At 38.5% G+C, this 13,780-nt stretch overlaps 1 protein-coding gene across 4 annotated transcripts in view; it reads left to right on the top strand.

Moving 5' to 3' along the window:
- The window catches only part of VPS13A (vacuolar protein sorting 13 homolog A), a 160,455-nt gene that overhangs the window by 51,690 nt on the left and 94,985 nt on the right, over window positions 1-13,780 (top strand). For all 4 annotated transcript variants that reach the window (XR_015793885.1, XM_088130428.1, XM_088130429.1 and 1 more), the window contains exons 22-25: window positions 3,717-3,834; window positions 9,522-9,660; window positions 12,141-12,228; window positions 13,429-13,598. Coding sequence is in view for 3 of the 4 variants with exons in the window: in XM_088130428.1 (XP_087986554.1) it covers window positions 3,717-3,834; window positions 9,522-9,660; window positions 12,141-12,228; window positions 13,429-13,598 (515 nt within the window). In the remaining variant the exon portion in view is untranslated. The remainder of the gene's footprint in view (window positions 1-3,716; window positions 3,835-9,521; window positions 9,661-12,140; window positions 12,229-13,428; window positions 13,599-13,780) is intronic.

Genomic DNA, 13,780 nt, shown 5'->3' with positions numbered 1-13,780 from the left:
TGACCAACCTTCAAAGTCCCCTTATCATGAAAAAACACAAAACAATCACCATTTTTCTCCATAGGAAAAATTTTTCTAGTTAATTCAGAGTTCTTTGTGGACATTTAAAATTATAATTTCAAGTCGATCTGAGCCCTTAATCCATTGTTAAACTTTCTAAAGTCCGTATTCTGACTACCCTTTTGGTATTTAGTGCAAAAAGTAATATTTTTCAAAATGTTACAAAAATCGTATTTAAAAGTTCTTTCTCTAAGGAGAAAGTGACTCATCTAGCAAATACAATATAACTTGCCATTCTGAAGGGTCTTAATCCTTTTAAAGCAACAGAAAAAAAACCCAAATCCAAAGTAATTAAGAAGTGAGGTTCTGTTGATCTTAATGTCCATTAAAAAGGCTGCATTAACAACTGTGAGCAAAGGTGGTTGCTCCCTTGACTTCCAGCTGCTCAACCCATAGGCAAACCGTGAAACAACTATGTATGTGGTTTACTTACGAGGAGTGGCTATGCAGAGTCACATGGACTATCTCAAACATCTGTCCTTAATCCAGAGAGTATTTCAGCAGCCAGGATCCTGCATCCCGCGCCAATCTCCATTGTAGCGCTGTCCCACTGAAAAAAAGGGACATTTAGCTCATCATGGCTCTCAACTGGAAGTCCCTGTAGAAATCCAATTTAAAGCAGACCAACAGAGAGGTATCCAGCCTCAACCTATTCACATTTGGCAAAGGGGAGATCATTATCTCCCATGGTTCCACTGTCAAAATGCTCTAAATTATTTCATTTCTTTCTGAAATATTTGCAGTTTGCTTTTTGGAAACCATAATGCACATCTTCTTGATTGGCTGGTCAGTAATGAATATTAGTGAGAGTATTGCTTTTATTCTTTCTTCTGTTTATTTTAGCACAGCTGCTCTCAACAATGCAACTATTTCCCTTGATTTCTTGTGCAGATATGGATATTTTTAACAGTGTAATTTCTCCCTTTGTATTGCTTCTGTTCGTCTTGAGCAAGTTATAGCTTTTAATTCCTATATTCCTTAATGAGAATCATCTCATTAAGGCCCAGCTAAACATAGTTTTCCCTTCCTATAGTAAGAGTCAAATGCATCTAGGTTTGATCAGGATATTAGGCCATTGTGTCGATCATGTCAAAACTGTAGAATGTCCTTAAAAATATGGGAACCCCAGAATATCTCATTGTCTCCATGAAAACCGTATATCCAGGTTAGGAAGCTACATCCAGATAGAACATGGAAAAACAGACTGGCTCCAGGTTGGCAAAGGAGTGAGAGAAGACTGTATACTCTTCCCTTATTTATTCAACTTATATGCTGAATAAATATTGAGGGAAGCTGCGTTGGAAGAAGATGAGCGTGGTTTTAAAACTGGAGGAAGCACATGTATCAGAGAAACCTGACAGGAGGGGCGATCTTCCAAGCTGTTCTGTAATATAGCAGGCTAGGGCTGAAGGGCACATAGATACAGTGACCACTATCTATATGAATTCCAACAGTGGCTTTTATTGTTGCTGAGAATAACAACCAAAAAGGATCTTTTTCTAGCTTTGAAGAAATGAAGGTTCAGAGAATTCAGAGCCAATAACATGAGCTACATAGGAGCAAATGTGGTTATTCTGCTAACCAGCAGTTCAGTTGATAGACAGAAGCAAATTGCAACTGAAATAACTATTGACAGCAAAAAATCAGAGACTACTCTCCTCCCTCAAGTGGAATCAAAATATGGCAGCTTCCAGGGCCCTGGAGCATAGCAGAGGAGGCAAGCAGCACTATTGGCATTGAGACCAGCACCAGCAGCAACATGCTGCAGCAAGACCAGCACTGGGTTATGCTCACAGCAGGGCCCTCTGAAATCCAGGTCATCCCAGAGGCCAAGAAAGGCAGTGCAGAAGCACTTAATTCCTTTAGAATGCAGCAGGCATCTGAATTGAATCTCCCTTCTCTTCATTATTAGAATAGTAACTGGAGAAACAGGAAACATGGGGTGATATGTCAGAGGAAGCTAGGCAGTGAGCTCTGGTAAAGCAAAAAACCAAAACAAAATGCATGTCAGCTTACCAAGGCTCAGCTGGGCAGCTCAGGATCCTGAGGAGGGGCAGGGTCTTCTTGAGTCTGGTTTACCCACACAGAGTATGGGAGTTGTAGCCTTGGCCCTACCCCCTAAGCCAGCTCTTAGGAAACACAGAACCATTCCAGAGCAAGTAGGAAATGAGGGGAACCAGTCACCTTTATGACCTTCAAAAGGTCATAAAACAAATCCTACCATTCCTCTGCTTCTACCTATTCTTAGTCCTCTTTCTCTCAAAAAAGAAATGAATGAGACATTCTGAGAGGAGGCTGTCATACCTCACTCAGCAGACAAGATGTGAACCAATTAAGCAAGCTCACAAAAACGTGAGAACCACTGATAAGTAATCTTTACTGGAAAAAAAAAAAGATTAGGGAGCCATAACCAAAGATTTCTAATGACTGGCATCTTTTAAGAACAAGCCTTATATAGAGAAACAATATTCATAGTCTTTTATACCTCTTTTTTATTTCTGTCTTATGTAATAGACAATATGTTCCATCTTCTTCAGGGGAGGTCTAGTTTCCATCTGTTCCTTGTTTTTGCAGTGGCAGGTTTGTTGTCATGTTGTTCTTCGCTGACTGTAAGAACTGACTTTTACCAACACTCACCCTGGCAGCATCATAAACAGAAAAGGGTCAAAAGAGCACTTGCAGCCTTCAACATGCTAAGTGATGAATGGGAATGCACTTACTGTGTTGTGAAACAAAGGAGTCACAAGGTATCTGAGTCCTATTACCTGTGGACTTCAGATAAAAAGGAAAGTCAACTTTTGGATTATTACTTAAGTCAGCTAGGATACTTAATTTGGAGCTAAACCCAAGCAACTAAGTAATTGGTGAGTCCATGGGATAGCACGGTTCTGCTGGTGTTTCCTTCAAGTTCCAACCCAGACCTTAGAATGCCATTTATGGCTTTCTTCTCAGAGATTATAAGAAGGAATGGATACCGAAACCCATGGCATCCTCCATACTAGCAAGCAGGAAATCATGAAAGCTATGTCTAGCATTGGTGAGCCAGTATTCTTTTGAAGCAGTTTCCTTTCAATTTCTAGCTTTTTTCCATTGACCAGAAAGGTGGATGAAAACACTGTCTGGGCTCCCTGATTTTTTAGTTTGCCTCCTAAAGAAGAATAATATGAAGTGATAAGGTTGCAGTATCTCATAATATATCATTTTTTCCCATGTAGATAAAAAGAAAAGATAGTTGTCAGTGGGATTGATGAGTCTTGGCAGCTGTTCCACCGCATCTCTGATTAATTCTCCCAAGACATATATACGCATTATTATTTTCAGAAATATCTCAGAAATATGCCATAAATATTAAAGGTTATGACTTCATAGCCATTTTCTCTTCTATTTCTTGTTCTAGCTAGGGAAAAATCATTTGTTAAAGTCTGCTGTCAAGCTCTTCTTTACTCTCCCTGGTTACTTGCTTAGTAAGTGCTTGGGTTCACCATAACCATGCCACTAAAACCAGTGTAAAGTGACTCTCTGTAGCTTTATATTAGCATCGGTATTGATGTAGCCAATCTTTAAAAAATGGATGAGAAAGATTTGGAAAGTACCTGTTCTATTGTAATATAATTGTTTTTCAAAGTTTCTTATAACAGATTTTTTTTCATTTTTAGATGAAAACTGGGAGGCGGCTCGTAGGTTGCAATCCTCATCTCAACATATCCTCCAACCTCTAGATGTAAAAATGGAGCTGAACAGAGCAATGGTTGTAACAGATGCAAGAATGCCCAAGTATGACCGCAACAATTATTACTACTTTTATTATTACTATTACTACTGTTACTGTGTGATTTGTTCATTTGATGGAGACTATGATCACATCTTTCTGCCATATCTGTTTGCCTTGCCTATTTATTGAAATTTATGGTAATTTGTGCATGATTGCAACAATTAAATAGTAGCAGTAAGCACCTATTTTTGACTTTATAGATGCATGTCTTCCTCCTACCATGCTTGAGGACAATGGCTGGTAACATCATGTCATCAGAATGGGCTTACACAAGTTTAAGGCATTTATTTTCCTTTTAACATCTCCAGAATTGGGAAAAAACAAACTTCTACCAGTAAATCCAATAGATATACTTTTAAATTTATCTGGTATTAAAAAATAGCAGAATATTGAACCCAGTAGTCAACTCTGGAACTTAATCCTGCATCTAAGATTAGGTTTTTAGTTTACCTTGTTAATCCAGGGGTAACTATTTCATTGTAACAATGTTTTATTCCCTGATAAATCATATACATTGAGATCAAAGTCTGGTTCCATAAAGGCTGTGGCTGTGGCTTCTTTAGTGCTCATTTTAGGTGGCTGTCAGAAATCATGACATTCCAATGCATTTCTTGCTTTGGGACCTATGCTCAGACCAGGAACTCAGAGTTTTAGAAAAAGTGCTATATTATTTTAATGTATTTAGTATTATTCCTGTTGTTGATTTTCCTTTCTAAGTTCTTCCATTTCTCTCCTGCTCTTCCATTTTCATTAGTAGTTAAACTTTGTATATAGAGCTTCATTCGCCCACTCAACTCAGTGGATTTTGAGTGGTGTACAAAACTGGAAAAAAACATAAAAACAGCTAAAAACATTAAATCACACAGACAGCCCAGACTAAAATGATCTAATAAACAAGAAAATCAACAAAACAGGGACCTTAAATAATAAGCACAATAATAAGCAAAATAATAATAATGGTTATTAGTTAGTTAGTTAGGACTTGAATTACTAAGTTTCCACCAGTCTTAGACTGTGAATCTAACTGTAGATTACCGAAACAACAACAACAACATCATCATCATAGAATGTCTCTCCATTAAAAATATGGTGAGATGTAATTTATAGAAACCCATACTGGATTGGTTGTCGCCCAGATCAACAAGGACTGCACGAGATGTTCTAGTTCCTGAACATCTGGTGACAAGTGGGCTACAGGATTCAGGATTGTTGATTGAGCAACCAGGGCCAGCAGTTGCAGAATTACTGGAAGAAAAGTTGTTTGCCTGTCGCAAATATACAGAGACTGAAAACAAATAAATAATGATTTGTGGTTACAAATCAAGTCCAACAAGAAGAGGATATCTGAAAAGAATGCACCAGTTCTGGAAAGAACAACATCCAGAAACAGAAATAACAGAGCAGAGGCTAGCAGATCAACGTCTATTTATAATATGAAATATTCACAGAAATAGAATTGGAAGAACTGCAAAGGTTTACCCAGGGCAAAGAAATCAAAGCCTTGCCAGAAGTAGCTTAGACCTTAGTTCCTTTTCCTCAGAAAGAACAAAGCCCTCTAACTAAAGAACAAGAGGAATTGAAACAAAGAATAATTGAGCATCTAGAACAGCACAAAAACAACAGAATAAGGTTGCCTGCATTGAAGCTTGTTACAAAGAAACAGCTAGCACAAGTATTAAACGATGCCAATACTGTAATATCAAATATAAGCACCAGTTCACTGCAAGAAACAAACCAACTGATGTTCAGCCTGGCTGCAGTTATAACTGAATACCTTGGATGCAAAATCAGCAAACAAGAAAAAAAGCCAAACAGCGCACCACCAAAATGGAAGATCAGGTTGGAAAATAAGATCAGCATGCTAAGATCAGATGCCAGCAAGCTAGAACAGATGAAAGAAAAGCTGAAGAACAAAAAGAGCAAAGAATACTTGATCAAGAAATATCATCTAGAAACAAGGAAGATCAAAGAAGCACTGGAAATACTAAAGCAGCAAATAACTGCCATAGCCAAGAAGATCAGCAAATATGAAGCTCGAATTGGACACTACAGGCAGTATTTCCAATTTCAGTCAATCAGAAACATTTCTGTCAGTCCATCAATGGAGAGACTGCAATGAACCAGTCAACACCTGACAAAGAGGAAATGGTGCAGTTCTGGGCACAGCTATGGGACGACCCAAGGAAATACAAGAAGAATACAGCTTGGATAAAGGAGTTAAATAAGAATAAAAAAGAAGCTGAAATGAAAGAACTTGTAATAACAGCAGAAATGGTGGAGAAAAGGGCAAGGAACTGCATGGTTTTTTGTTGAAATATCTGACTGCTCTGCACCCACTCATTGCCAAGCACTTTAACAACATATCACAAGGAGGTGAAATTGAAGATTGGCTAACATCTGGCAAAACCTACCTGATAATGAAAGATCCAACAAAAGCACCAAACAACTACAGGCCAATTACCTCCTTACCAACAACTTTCAAATTGCTAACTGGTGTATTAGTTGATGCAGTCCAACAGTATCTAGTTGAAAACAAGCTCTTTCCATCTGAGCAGAAAGGAAACCACCCAAACAGCAGAAGGACAAAAGATCAGCTCCTAATTGACAAGATGATTTTGGAAAATTCTTAAGAGAAGGAAGACCAACTTGAATGTAGCTTGGATTGATTACAAGAAGGCATTTGACTCCCTGCCACATGACTGGATAATCAAATGCCTAGAAATAACAAGAGTCAGTAGAAACATCAGAAGCTTTGCACAAAGATCAGTGGCACAGTGGAAGACACAGTTGCTGGTCAATGGTGATAGACTGGGAGAGGTTAACATCAAGAGAGGAATCTTTCATGGAGACTCTCTTTCACCACTATTTGTCATTGCACTGATTCCCCTGTCAACTATACTGAACAAGTCAGGCCATGGCTATCAAACATCAAAAACATCTGCCAGGTTATCCCACCTCCTTTACATGGACGATCTGAAGCTGTATGGAAAAACACCATCTGAAATGGAATTGCTGCTGAACACTGTCCAAATATATAGCCAAGATATTGCAGTGGGGTTTGGACTGGACAAATGTGCCACCCTTACCGTCATCAGGGGAAAAATAGTGAAAACTGAAGGAATGAACTTGCCCAGTGGAAATAACATCAAGAGTCTGGATGAAGAAGATCACTACAAATACCTGGGCACCAAAGTCCTTGAGGCTGCCAACAAGCATGCTGAAGTCAAGAAGAAGGTTAGTAGTGGATACATCATGAGAGTAACAAAGGTCTTAAAGTCCAAATCAGTGGAGGAAATACCATCAAGGCAATTAACACTTGGGCAATTCCTGTCATTAGCTATAGAGCTGGAATAGTGGACTCAAGCTGAACTAAAAGCCCTGGATAGAAAGACCAGAAAAATAATGACAGTGAATAATGCCCTTTATCCACGCAGTGATGTTGACAGACTCTTCTTACCAAGGAACATAGGTGGGCATGGAATGTTGCAAGTACACCAGACAGTGGAAGAAGAAAAAAGGGCATTGGAATAATATCTGAAGGACAGAGAAGATGCACTGAAGCTAGCACACCATGAAGACTTACTGAATACCAAAGAAACCAAACTGGCCTATAAGAAAGACCAAATAAAGAACAGAAAAGAGGCATAGCAAGGCAAAGTATTACATGGCCAGTATGCAAGAAAGCTAGCAGGCAAAGCTGTTAACAACAAGACCTGGCAATGGCTAAGAGCAGGAAAGTTGAAGAAAGAAGCAAAGGGGCTAAGTCTGGCTGCACAAGACCAAGCCTTAATGCATATAAAGCCAGAAGACAGCAACAGACAGCAAATGCCACCTCTGCAAAGAAGCTGAAGAAAGAGTGGACCACCTAGTTAGCTGCTGCAAAAAGATTGCACAGATTGAGTACCAACAACAGCATGATGAAATAGCAACAATGGTGCATTGGAATATCTGCAAGAAATATCATTTGCCTGCAAGCAAGAACTGGTGGGACCACAAAACAGGCAAAGCAATAGAAAATGAAGAAGCTAAAGTGCTGCAGGACTTTAGAAGTCAAACAGAGAAGCACCTGCCACACAACACCCCAGACTTAACAATTGTTGATAAGAAAGACAAAAAAAGTCTGGATAGTGGACATTGCAATGCCTGAAGACAGCAGAATAGAAGAGAAAGAACTGGGAGAAAATCACAAAATATAAAGACCTGCAAATAGAAGTAGAATGACTATGGCAAAAGAAAGCAAAGATAGTACCAATAGTAATAGGCACCTTAGGTGCAATTCCAAAATATCTGGAGCACCACTTGAAAACCATCGGCATTGATAAAATCGCTATCAGTCAGTTGCAAAAGGCACCTTTACCTGGAACAGCTTACATCCTGCAATGATACCTTTAACACAATCAAACAGCATCTGCCTATCACAGGTCCTTGGGAAGGACTCGACAGGTAGATAAAATGCCAAATCCAGTCTAAACATCTGGCTGACTGTGCAACCAATCATCATCATCATAATAAACAAACAAACAAAAGCCAGGTTTTCAAAGCTTTCCAGAACCCCAGGAGAGAGGGCATTTCTTTACAGTGGCAGACCTGCAGTACTGTAGAGCAGTAGTACAGCCCTTTAGTTTAAATATATTTAGGACCACTGAATCATGGTTGTGACTGTAAGTGTTGGATAATCCAAAAATTGCATGGACAGCTTTTTGAATTGGGACAAAAATGTATTTAATTTGTTTCTTCCATGATAGAGATGATTGGAACTGACTACCTAGTGTTTAAAACCTTTAGTTTGTAGTATATCGATTCTGTTTAACATTCTGCTGTGTTGTTAGTTGTACAGAGGTATATATATATATGCATTTGGGGATATAATTTTGGAGTGGCACATGAACAGTTTTTCATTAAGTTAGTATCAATCACTGAATTCACTCTCTCAGTACTCATGATTATTTATAAATGTTAAATAATCTCAGTACAGATGTTGAGGGAACCTTCTGTATTCCACTGTGAAAAGTGCCCATTTATTTTGTTTCCAGTCCCAGGTAGCCAGTTGCCTATCCATAGTAGGACTAATATTTTTATCCCAAGTTTACCTTAAAGCTGGGTAAGGCCCCGAAGATATGGTTTGGGCACTGGGCGTGGGGACATGGAAACGTGGTGGAGCTGGTACAATAGTTATACTGATTGTTTTGATGAATGCAATTATGGGCTGTGAGTTTTATGTATTTTATGATGGTTTTTATAGGCTGTTACTTTTTGTTGTTTTAAAATAGTTGTATTGTTCTTTTTTGTTGTTTTAAAATTTGTTTTAATTGTTCGTAAGCTGCCCAGAGTCATATATATGAGATGGGTGGCTGTATAAATTTGAAAAATAAATAAAGCATTTGGTAAGGGAAATTGTCAAAAGCTGTATGAAAGTCAAGATACTCTTTTTGATGCTTGCTTGCTTGCTTGCTCGCTTGCTTGCTTGCTCCTTCCTTCCTGCCTGCCTGCCTGCCTGCCTGCCTGCCTGCTTTAGAAAACTTATACTAAAGAATAAGATATAAATTAGGAATATGGAAAGTATAGTAATTTGGGAATATTCCTAAATCATAGAATTTTGTACATCTCTAGTAAAAATGTATCAAATTAATTGATTTCTGTAGTAAGTGCCTGGCTGGATTTTGTTTTTCTAATAGTTATTTCTTTTTAGGTACAAAATGTTTGGTGAGCTGCCATTACTTTCTTTCAATATCTCAGATGAGAAATTGAAATCTATTCTGGAACTTATTGATAGTATTCCAAAACCAAAAAGTCCTCCTGACTCCACAGCTGTTCTACAACCTTCCAAGGCAAGTTTAAATATTCATTTATAACATAAAAGATTCTTGGGTAATCTAATCAGAATGAAGTATTTGATCAATGTGATATTTCCTTATTTTGCACAAAGGAAATAGTGAGTTGAATGCAGAAGTCATATAAGCAAATATGCTTTTATTTTCCTGTTTTCCCTGGTAATTTACCAGTGTAGAAAATCTCAGAGTAGGCCACATTGTACTATGGCTGGGACAAAAGTTCTGTGAGGGGATAGCAGTTAGGAAAAATTACAAGTTCTTAGACATTGTTTCAACCCTCTCACTCTCTTGTTGCGGCGGTATGTTTGTCATAATAGTGATCTTGTTACCAACCCTCCATTTCATGTCCATGTAAATTGCGTTAAAGTACAGTTTCTTGTAGTTTCAAGAACTCAGCATAGGAACACTAAAGTTAGGTGCATGAAATGAGAAAGAAGCTTGAGGGTACGTGGTTTGTTCTTACTCTGATAATTCATGCTATCATTTGGACTATTGACTAGATGAGAAAGGATAGCATTTCTCATTCTGTCCTTTCCATCACAGCCAAGAGAGTCTATGTAAATCTCAAGTTAGTTTTTGAGAAGGGGTGGTGGGCAAACAAAGCCTAATTTATAAAAGGTTGGATAGTCAATTCAGATCCAGGGGTTCATTTTTATTAGTACTTATCCAGAAGCTGCAGATTTGTTGTCTAGAGATACCTTTGGATCTGCACTTGACTTTGATTTTTCAAGTACTGGCCACCAGTTTTGGCTAGTGGGCAAGTCATTACTTTTGGCTAACGGGCAAGTTACTCTTCAGACTGTTGGTTCAGACTATTGCACTACAGGTAGTCCTCGCTTAACGACCATTTGCTCAGCAACCGTTCAAAGTTACAGCTGCGCTGAACGAATGGTAATTACACATGGTCCCTAAAAGTTATGGCCGCTGCAGTGCCCCCATGGTCATGTGATCAAAATTCAGGTGCTTGGCAGCCCGCCTGCACTTACAACCACAGGGGCGCTTTAACTCCCCTCACCCGCCTGTCTCCCCTGATCTCTACCCTTTTGGCCACCCTGTACTCCACTGCCTCTGCCAGCCCTGCCGCCCTGTACTCTACTGGCCCTGCTGCCCTGTGCTCCACTTGCCGTGCACTCCACTCGCCCCGTGCTCCACTTGTCCTGCTGCCCTGTGCTCCACATGCCCTGCCGCCCTGCTTAAGATATACTTAAGTAATTGTTTTTAAGAGTGGCAGGGTCAGCAGAGCGCAGGGTGGTAGGGCCAGTGGAGTGCAAGGCAGCAGAGCCAGAGACGTGCAGTGTGGCCAGAAGGGCAGAGATGGGGGGTAGATAGGCGGGGGAGGGAACTGAAGAGAAGGCAGTCACTTACCTTACTGAGGCTTGGGGCTGGGAAGGGACCAAGCCGGGAATGGCTTGGATCAGGGTGGATCCTCGCCTAATGACTGGGTGGGTGTGATGGAATGGAATTATGAAGGCCAGGCTCAGGGAGATAAACATTTTCTTAGCTCGCCAGAACAGCGTGGGAGGAACAAGAGGATGAGACTGGCACCTCCCTGAGGAATTCACACTGTTGTGGCTGGATGACTTTGGGAGCTGGGGTTTTAGTCTGGGAGGATTCTTGCTAGAGGTTGTAGCTAATAAACATAGCTGGACTGAATTGGCATTGTCTCTTGGAGTTCCTTGGGCTAGGCCTGACAGTGGGATTTGGTTAACGATGGCAACCAGGACTGCCTGGATTGCCGTTGCTAAGTGATGCAGTCATGTGACATCACACTTAATGACCACATCACTTAGTGATGGAAATTCTGGTCTCAATTTCCTTTGTAACCTAAGGACTACCTTTATTCACTATATGGCTAATTTTGTAAAACGTTCAAAAATTCTTCTGGTACATAATCCAGTGTAAGTCACCTATGGGAGCATGTAATTTCTGCATTGAGAAACGGTGCTGGGTTCTGGTTTGTTTTTGAGCTCAGTTCAAAGAGCTGGCCAAGTTCTTTAAAGCCTTTATCATCTAAGATTTGGAGAAGCTGAAGGACTACCTTCTGTACAAATCTGCTTACTCACTGGTATAACTGAGGCACTTCCATCTATCCTTATGTATGAAACCAGGTAGAAGAAATACTTAAGTAATTGTTTTTAAGCTGTGGAAAAATAACACTGCCCCTCAGATTCTTCTTGCTCCTTCTTAATTAAATTTCTGATAAATAGCAACTCCTATGTTGTTTTGTTTCATTGTATTTAATCTATGGCTGGCTTTAATGTTAGCATCACATGCTTTCTTAAAAAGAGGACATTTTTAAGTCTTACTTCATTCTAATTAACTGTTCTATGTTGATATTTTGGAAGTTACCATTGTTGTTGTTGTTGTTATAGTTTACTGGCCTTGAACAGCCAGATAAGATAAGGTAAATATTTATATTAGCCAAGAGAGTCATATATTTCTGAATTAGAAGATTATATGTTGCTTTTATATTGCAGCTTCAAGCATCTTCTCTGATAACAACACCTCAGATGTCGACCTCTATACTTCCATTTTTAGAACCTCTTTCAATAGCTGGATCAAGTGGTAAATGTTCACTTTATTTTTATTTAATCTGGTAATGTTCACTCAAAAATTATTTTGCAAACGTTAGTAAAAAGATAGCGGGTAACATGATCTGTTGCAAGGAATTAATGCTTATTAGAAGAATGGAAAACACCTGTGTATAAGAGCATGTTTTTCTTTGCTTTGTTATATGGAAGTCAGAATTGGCTATGGCAAATCAATCATAAAAGTAAGCTGAATGCAGTGGAAAGCGGTACTTAAGAAGTGTGTGTTAAAACAAGAAGAGGTAAGGTCAAGAATGAATGGATGCAGAATGAAAATTTAAAAAAATAGTGATCAATATAAGAAGTATGTTGAGATGGTTTGTTCATGTAGAAAGAATGAATGAGGAACAAATTGAAAAACAAGATATGAAAGAAGAATGAATGGGTTGAGAGGAAAGAGAAGTCTAAGAAGGTTATAGTTGGATGGAGCTGATGAAAAAGAGAGCGGTGAGAAGTTTCATAACCAAAAGGCAATATATAAATCAATGTACAAAGCAAAGACATAAAGGTACAAAGGTATAATGATTGGTGTTGGTGCAAACTTGATCTAGTTAGAATTTTGTTTCCCTTATCTTGACTTCAATTTATTTTGCTTATTGCTACTTTTTTTTTGCACTTTGTATAACACTGGTTACCACAAAAGGGAATAGTTTAATGGGAAGTATGTATCTATGAACCAAAATTTCATTATATCATATAATTATTTCATGCAGGTTTTTTTCTCTAGGGCCAACGTATACTATTTATGTAGACCAGAGATGAGCAGAAAATAAATCTCTATGCCTGGGTGATTTGCAGTAGATCAGCAAAATTTTATGACTCCCACTTGTTTATCAATAGCAACAAAAATCACCTTCTTTAAATTGTGCTACTTGGTATGAAAAGAGCTGGAACAAGCAAGATTGGATTTTTATGTAAAAGCACTATAATTTCAGTTTTATTCCAATATTCAAAAATCATCTCAGAATTATTACTTCATATGCCTTTTGTATTAGGGTATGACTGGTAGATCTTGGGGCTCTAGCCAAATAATAAAAACAAATACCTAAATAGAATACCATAAATGTAAAGTCTGCCTATGTTAGATATAATTATTGGGTTTTTTTCCATGTAATATGAATAGGTCAAAATGTAAACATGTTTTAATAATCATCATTTTACCTTGAACTATTATTAGAATCTGAAGATGAATATTATGATGCTCCAAGTAGTCCTTTGGAAGACTTACCATTTTTTGAAGCACCTTTGGGTTCATTGAGTAGAGGTAGCAGCTTCCGAAAAAAGACAGCAAAACCAGAACCTTTGAAAAATATGACTGATTTCCAATTAAGATTTGAAATATCTGAGGTAATGCTTTATTTTCTACCGTTAAAGGTTTATGAGTATTTCTGTCAGACTGTTTATGTATGTAAGTTTTCTTTACTAAATGTATATTGACTTCTTTATCATCATTAGTATAGTTGCTTTACTTCTGAAAATAATTTGATTGGCATCAGTAGTTCTCTCCTTAACATACATGACTAGATTGA

Source organism: Python bivittatus, unplaced genomic scaffold (assembly GCF_059951505.1).
Source record: "Python bivittatus isolate LINGU-HERP-01145 unplaced genomic scaffold, Pbiv_v1 ctg000850_np1212, whole genome shotgun sequence".
In the NCBI taxonomy this organism is placed as follows: Eukaryota; Metazoa; Chordata; class Lepidosauria; order Squamata; family Pythonidae; genus Python; species Python bivittatus.
This window is presented reverse-complemented; position numbering and strand designations above follow the sequence as displayed.